General features: G+C 42.3%; 1 protein-coding gene across 1 annotated transcript in view; it reads right to left on the reverse strand.

Annotated features, from left to right (window-relative positions):
- The window catches only part of rbm20 (RNA binding motif protein 20), a gene marked incomplete at both ends in the record, with an annotated part of 20,894 nt that extends 13,626 nt beyond the window's left edge, over positions 1 to 7,268 (reverse strand). Inside the window, 5 exons of the mRNA XM_080522762.1 lie at positions 3,680 to 3,771; positions 4,341 to 4,444; positions 4,930 to 4,991; positions 5,449 to 6,481; positions 7,261 to 7,268. Of these exons, the coding sequence (XP_080378888.1) occupies positions 3,680 to 3,771; positions 4,341 to 4,444; positions 4,930 to 4,991; positions 5,449 to 6,481; positions 7,261 to 7,268 (1,299 nt within the window). The remainder of the gene's footprint in view (positions 1 to 3,679; positions 3,772 to 4,340; positions 4,445 to 4,929; positions 4,992 to 5,448; positions 6,482 to 7,260) is intronic.
- Positions 7,269 to 8,357: the final 1,089 nt, after the last annotated feature.

The following is an 8,357-nucleotide window of genomic DNA, read 5'->3' on the forward strand; positions in this document are numbered from 1 at the left end:
ATATCCCTCTCCAAATTTACCTGCAACCCAGTGGTGTTAGCTACCCTTAAGATTTGGGCCCAGTTTCGTCTCCACTTTAAGTTTGCAGACAGCTCCATTAATGGTCCTATAAATAAAAATCATCTATTCCCTCCCTCCACTTTGGATTCCGCCTTCTTGCTCTGGAAGGACAGAGGCCTTACAAACTTTTCGAACCTCTTTGAGAATAACATTTTTTGTAGTTTCGAGATGATATGCACTAAATATAACTTGCCCCGGAGTAATCTCTTTCGTTATTTTCAGGTCAGAGACTTTGTGAAAACCCAATACCCCTCTTACCCCGAAATGCCACACAACCAACCCTGGGAAAATCTTATGGCGTTCACACCAGGTCAAAAAGGCCTTATCTCAAATATATACCACTCTCTCACTTGTCTCGACACACACTCTCTAACCAAAAATAGGAACAAATGGGAAACTGAACTCAATGTAAACTTCACTGACGAGTGGTGGGATGGAGCGATAGACCGCATTAACACCTCAACCTCTTGTGCCAGATTAGGCCTTATTCAATTCAAAGTCTTCCATAGGCTTCACTTTTGCAAATCTAAACTCGCAGCAATATATCCTGATGTAGAGGACAAGTGTGAACGATGTGCTTTATCCCCAGCCAATCTTACCCATATGTTTTGGTCATGCCCTAGGCTGGTAACCTTCTGGACTACTATCTTTAAGATACTGACAGAGGTTTTTTCTGTTAATCTCGAACCCTCACCCCAGATAGCCATATTTGGAGTTCCACAAGATTTCAGTCTCCTAACCACCAAAGATTCTAATATAGTAGCATTTACTACACTGCTGGCAAGGCGTAGAATTTTACTAGGATGGAAATCTCCAACTCCTCCTTCAATAGCCATGTGGCTTACAGACATAATGCACTTCCTAAAGTTAGAAAAGATTAAGTTCACGCTTAGAGGTTCAACAAAAAAATTCTACTTGCACTGGCAACCGTTCATTACATATTTTGAGAACCTGACAGCACTTCCTACAAACTGATGCTTTTGTAACCAAGCAGTTTGTTGTCTGCCTTGGCCTCTGAGACCATGACATTTCCAAATAAAACGGACACTAACTTACCTATGAATATATTGTAGCTCATGATCTGACGCCTGAATATGACTTATGTAAGCAGCAATCTCCTACTACATCATTTATACAACCTAGCAGAATTCCTTATGATATTATTTCCCCCCCCAATTTTTTCTACATTTTATTATTATAATTTGTTCGTGTATGTGTATGTATGTATATATGTATGTATCTATGTATATATGTATGTATGTATGTATGAATATATTTGTAAAAAATATATAATTTCTTATAATTTATTTTTTTATCTATTTCTTTACTTAACGTTTTTTAAAAATGTTTTTTTACGACCATACAGATATATATGTATGTATATATATTTTTTTTTATCTACTCACTAAATTGTTGGTAAAATTGGTAACTTGTTTATATGTATGTGTGACTGGATGGACAGATCTATATGTATATATGTATGCAGACATGTTTGAGAGGGAGGGGTGGGTGGAGGGCAGGGAGAAAAACAGAAAATATTCATGCCTTTTTCAATGTACCGTACATGACATCTATACTGGAATAAAAAAATATTATTAAAAAAAAAAAAAATAACACAATAGTGCCATCCACAAAGTTGTGTCACAGCTGCTTGACTGAAACCTGTGAGTGTCCATCTGTTTTCTCCTGTCAGCTCTACAGAGATGTAGAAGGCCTCTTGAACACCTTTAAAGTGACACGCTTACACCTAAACCTCCTTCCAAGGTCTTTTGTCACATGGCATATGGACTGTACCAACAGTATGGGACGTACCACCAACCACATGGGACATACCAACCACATGGGACGGACGTTACGCACATGTCAATTAAATAAAACAGAATCTCTGGTTGTAACAGTAGACTCCTGTACTCCTGTAAAACGAAATCAACATGGCGGTAGAAAAGGGGTACGCTATTCCTAGCTGTGCAACATCTCCCCTTAAGGTAGTGATATGCGTATTAGACCCGTTTTATCGCTAAAGAGAAGCAAAGTGAAATCCCTTGTACTGGCACACACATGTGTTTTCAATCCAGCATTTAATTAGGCACTTTGCCGGTGTATCAGTGTCAATGGAAAAGAGTTGTCAAGCAGGAACAAAAACTGGTGTTGGGGCTCAGCAGCTGTCAACAAGGGTTTTGTCTGAACGATTCTCACGCAGTGACACCACTGGTAGCACAGAAACTCTTTGCTGCTATTCCGCTGAAGTACTGAACCTCGAAACCAACAAGTCTAAATTCAAATGGGTGCCAGACCAGTAGGAAAACAGAAACAACTGTCGGCAACACTCAATGTTTAACTTAGTAAAATAATAATAATAATAATGAAAATGTGAATTGAAATCCCCCCCTCAAAAAATGTGACTTCTGGCTAAATCTGGCACATCGACAGAAATGTTGTTTGTTCACGCTTAGAGGTTCAACAAAAAAATTCTACTTACACTGGCAACCGTTCATTACATATTTTGAGAACCTGACAGCACTTCCTACAAACTGATGCTTTTGTAACCAAGCAGTTTGTTGTCTGCCTTGGCCTCTGAGACCATGACATTTCCAAATAAAACTGACACTAACTTACCTATGAATATATTGTAGCTCATGATCTGACGCCTGAATATGACTTATGTAAGCAGCAATCTCCTACTACATCATTTATACAACCTAGCAGAATTCCTTATGATATTATTTCCCCCCCCAATTTTTCTTCTACATTTTATTATTATAATTTGTTCGTGTATATGTATGTATATATGTATATATGTATGTATGTATGTATGTATATATGAATATATTTAAAAATATATATAATTTCTTATAATTTAGTTTTTATCTATTTCTTTACTTAACGTTTTTTTTTGGTAACTTGTTTATATGTGTGTGTGACTGGATGGACAGATCTATATGTATATATGTATGCAGACATGTTTAAGAGGGAGGGGTGGGTGGAGGGCAGGGAGAAAAACAGAAAATATTCATGCCTTTTTCAATGTACATGACATCTATACTGGAATAAAAAAATATATAAAAAAAAAAAAAAATGTTGTTTGATGTGCATTGTCAACTTACTAAAGAAAAATAAATGAAAGTACAAAAATAAATAAAACGAATGCTACTTAGTAGCAATGTGTTGCCTGTTGCCTGTTGCTGAAGCCCCCCCTCCTCCCCGAATCCCACATGCTTCCCTCTATCCAGGCTCAGAGGGAAGTGGAGGCCAAAGCCAACACAAGAAGTCAAACCAGCTTCCTCACACATTTGACACACACACTGTACATTTGCTTCATTCGGTCCGAGAAGATACATAGTCCCAAAGAGTGCTATCATATCACACACATGCGCGCACGCACTCACGCACACGCACGCACACACGCACACACACACACACACACACAGACACACACACGACACACACGCACAACACACACACACACACACACACGCACAACACACACACACACACCCACACACACACACACACACACACACACACACACACACACACAGACCTCAATCTGTCATGACACGCTGATTTACAGGACAGCGTTCCCTGACCTTTATAAATGAAAGCCAAACAGTTGACCGACCTTTGACCCAGAGGTAAATCCAGTGCCTGCCATGGGGTAATTCTTCATAGCTCCAGCTGCTAGATACGAGGCATTCGGTCCTGAGGAAACATCTGGAAAATAACACATACATTGAATTTTGTGTCAGCTCTTGACTTTACCATAAACAGACAATGATAATAATTACCCAGGCTTGGTTGTGTGTTTTTATATTCTATTAATTATGCTTGCTAGGTTTGTGTCATGTGGTGTAGATTTAAAGGTCTGGTTTAGTACCTTCCCAAATTACACTGTCTTTTATTCTTGGTTCTGGTAAAGGGTAGGTCTACTTAATTTATTGAAAGGGAAACACTGCATACAAAACCCCAGTCTTAATCGAGTAAAATAAAAAAAATATATATATATATTATACTCCAGAAATACAATTTCAACATTTCAAAAAAAAATACTTGAATACAAATGAATACAAATGCACACTGGCAACAGTAATATCCAAAGCGTTCATAAGACGATACAAGCTCAAGTTAGACCGATCGGCTCCGTACTTCACGATATCCAAAAAGAGCACCCCTCTTCGGCCCTATAAATAGCCCACACCCTCATACATCACTCTCTTACATACAATCTTCTGCTTTACAGACAAACAACGGCTGTGCGGAGTATCTGAGGTGAGGTGACATACCTTGATTGGCAGCTGCAGAGTAAACCATGGAGTTATTCACTGGGGCAAGACATCCTTCTGACCCGGAGACGGGGTAGAGAACTGCACCGGCTGCTACAGTGGGGCTGCGGATGAACGGAAGACTGGTTATAGCCAACTGCTGCCTTGCGTGTCTGTCTATATCTTGTGACCCATCTCATATTCAGAAGCCATTAAGGCTGTATATGGAACATAAGTGTAAAGTCAAATGCCTCAACCAGGGACTCAAAAACAAAAGTCAATATGAATTTATGCGTACGAAATAGTCATACACAGCCATATAACGCACAAGATCAAGTTAATGTTAAGGCATGCCACCCCCCCGTCCCGTCCCCGTCCCGTCTGGAAGACGAGCACTGTTTTAAAACACAGTTAAAGATAATTGTTTTAGGAAAAAGGGACTTCAAATTAATCGGACTGAGAGAGGTAGCCTCAGCAACTCAAACCGACACAACCGAAACACATGTTACGCATTTGTCTTCACTTGTCGTCCGCTTGACAGATGGTATGGTTTTGGATCACAGAGATTTTTTTTTGCTGTCTAATCAATTCGGACCCCCTCGTAACTCACCCCTCTGTGTACAGAGAACGGTTCTGCAGGTGTAGTTTTCCCTTCACGTGCTGGTCCCAGTCCTGAGAACACACATCAAACACAAACACACACGCTCGATCAGCTCTGATTCACTGACACAGCCACCCCATCTCAATCCCCCACCCCCCTCTGAACCCCCTGACATACCCCTCTGTGGGCTCATGGGTGGGTACAGTTAAAGGCACAACAACTTGGAGCAGAGAGCCATCGCAACCGGAACGAAAACTGTGGCGGACCCTGTGTTGTTTTGTCAGCCAGCTACAATAAAACACATCTATTTTTCACACATACTAAGAGAACCGAAGGGGTTAAGCTACTGTACGCTTTCTATGTTCATTAATGAAATCTAACTTTTAAACATATGACATCCTGACTACACATACAAGAGCAATACATTCAATAAACACAGAGAATCACCAGGGTTTGTTTGAATGTTTCTCTACAGGAAGTGACATGCTCCCTACTTCCTGTGTGGCCATCAAGGGAGGCTCCACCCACCTTGAGGTTGTAGACCTTCTTGTCACAGATGGTGCACTGGTGTGGCAGGTGGGAGGGAGTCATGGCATGATAGTCGTTGACCTGGTGGGCCTGCAGGGGTACAGAACCCGCAGACAGGGTCTCTTCACCCCCCTGCAGGGTTTGTGCGTATCCCACAAACCCTTGGGTGCCTCCGCCGCCAGGGTTGAACTTGGGCTCAGATGTCGGCTCCTCTGGGTTGTACAGTTCCCCTCTGGCACGAAATGGCTGACCAGTCGCATTCCACACCGTGCATACATTGGAAGCCATGTCCACTTTCCCCGAGTGGGGATGGTTTGCTGGGTTTTTCCATTGCTCCTTGGGGCCAGTGGATGAAAAAGTGTTCAGGTTCTGGTCGTTACCACCAAACCCAGTTGGTTGACTGTCCTGTCCGTAGAAGTCCCTCTGAAACCCGGCATGGTTCGTAGTCTTTGTCTGAGTGTTGATCGGCACCGAGGTCCCGCCCAGGAAACCGTACTGGACGCGTCTGTCTGTATCCGACGGATAGTTTGATACAGCCTTCTTGCCATACTCTGCTCCTTGCTGATTGGCTACCTGCTGCTGCTGCTGCTGCTGCTGCTGTTGCTGTTGCTGTTGCTGCTGCCCCCCTGTGCCTCCTCCGTACTGGTTCATTCTCACATTACTGTGATTCTGGTTGAAGCCTCCACCCACCAGGTTCCCAAGGGCGGTGTTGGGAGGAGGGAAGTTGAGGGCACCAGAGGGGAAGCCGGACTGTGGGTTTCCCATCATGGCGGCGGTCCGGAGCTGGTTGAAGAGAGGCTGAGACATGGCCATATTGGAGAGGACCTGGTTGAGGACACTGGCGGCGGTGGCTGCGTTGGCGTTGCCCCCCACAACGCTATGGGCCAGTTTGAGGCGGTGAAGGGTGAGCTGGGCCTGGAGCTGGGCGAGCTGGAGGCTGGCGGGGGTCAGGACGAGGGGGTTCTGCCCACCCCCACTCAACTGAGCACACACCGGGAGACCCTTCTTATTGAGGGTGTCCAACGCACTGTTACTGTAAATTAAACACACACGAAGATGAATTAGAACTACTGATCCTGTATGCACTGGTACTGTAAACAAAACCAAAAAAGGAAGAGTATTTATTATCATAAAAGCATCTTCAGGCTATAAAACAGGTTTCAGGTTCATATATTGTTGCACTTCAGAGAGAAACCAGTCTGAGAAGCCTAATGACTTGATTCCACCATGCATAGGTGAACAAGACTAGCTTCTTCTAGACAAGCTACATTCACGATTAACGACTTAGCCAACGTCCTGTAGTCTGCGACCTCATTCCACTGGCCTGCTGTCCTTTCATATTGTGATGAATGCTCTCACATGAGGGCTAAACTTAGTGCCCAGCCTCTATCAATCACAACGTCACTGGCATCACCTAACCTGAACTACCACGCCTTTCCTTCCCTCCCAATGGCAAGTGAGAGACCAATTGAATTAGACATGGGCTGAGACCCAAGACATGGGCTGAGACCCAAGAGAGAGTTGTTTCACACAACGAAATGACTCCGCCATGTTGTTTTTCACAGACCCGGGGATTTTGTTCAGGGATTTCATACCTGACACAAACAGGTATTCTGTAATGCAAGAGAACAGCTTTGACATTATGTATCGTCTGGGGTTGAGATGTGTCAAAGATTAGATATCTGGAACACCATGAACAGGAAAAGATCTGGGTCATTTTCCAATTTGAATTTCGGGAACTGAATCTTTGGGAGGATTAGCGCCTGGCTGTCTGTGGTTGGACTGGCTAGGGCAGTTATCATATGGTCTTACAGCGACATTATCACGTCATAAAGTTAGAACAGTTATATTGACTTATGACAAAGTCATAAGACTATGACTATGACTATGATTTTGGGATTGATGTTAACAGACTTTTTATTTGCCACATGAATTGGTGATATGTGTTGGGTATTCCCTAAAAACAATTATTTCCACAAGAGATCAATCCCTACACTTTACACGAAAATAAATGAATAATTTATATATATATATATATATATATATATATTATAAAGATGCTCTTTTTCCAGCAAATCAAGTTGAACAATTTAACCTTACAACCTTACATTTAACCCTCATCATTATGACTTACAGTACATAATGATCATTGCCATCGTTATTATTATTATTATTTATTTTTTTAATTTTGCCATTTAGCAGACGCTTTTAATCCAAAGCGACTTACAATTACGAATTACAGGGACATTCCCCCTGGAGTAACTGAGGGCTAAGTGCCTTACTCAAGGGCACACTAGTAGTGGTGTTGTTTCAGGCGGGATTTGAACTCACAACCTTCCGATCACAAGTCCAACTCACTATCCACTAGACCACCACTACCCCGCATCGTTATAACATTGTCATACCATGGTAATAACCCATTCATAACACATAAAAGTTTAGATCATGGCATCAGCATCTGTTATACTAAAGCATGGGAGGCCTGTGGCTAACCGACTATTAGGAGCTTTAGGACCCCCACAGCAGCTGCCCCATTAACTGCCTGTTTCTGGCAACACCTCCACACACACACACACACTGCCTTGTGGCCATCTTTAAAAGTCCTGCTTGATGGCTTACAAGCAGTAAAATCACATAAACAAGCTCCCTGTCCTTCTGTCCTTCTGTCCCTGTCCTTCTGTCACATACATTTAGAGAGCCGCAATAATAGTCTACCACAATGATCCCCCTGCTCGACCAAACTATACACGTATGAGGCAGTCCTGTCACTCATTAAAAGCAAAGAGGAGGCATGTATCAACATCATGATCATATCCAGTAAAGCATACAATCTTATTTTAAGTTATTCATTATGTGCCGCAGGGATCAATTCTGTTTTCAATTGAGTAAAGTTCAGTTGTGTCAATTAA

This window comes from Nansenia antarctica, assembly GCF_963989245.1.
Source record: "Nansenia antarctica genome assembly, chromosome: 2".
In the NCBI taxonomy this organism is placed as follows: domain Eukaryota; kingdom Metazoa; phylum Chordata; class Actinopteri; order Argentiniformes; family Microstomatidae; genus Nansenia; species Nansenia antarctica.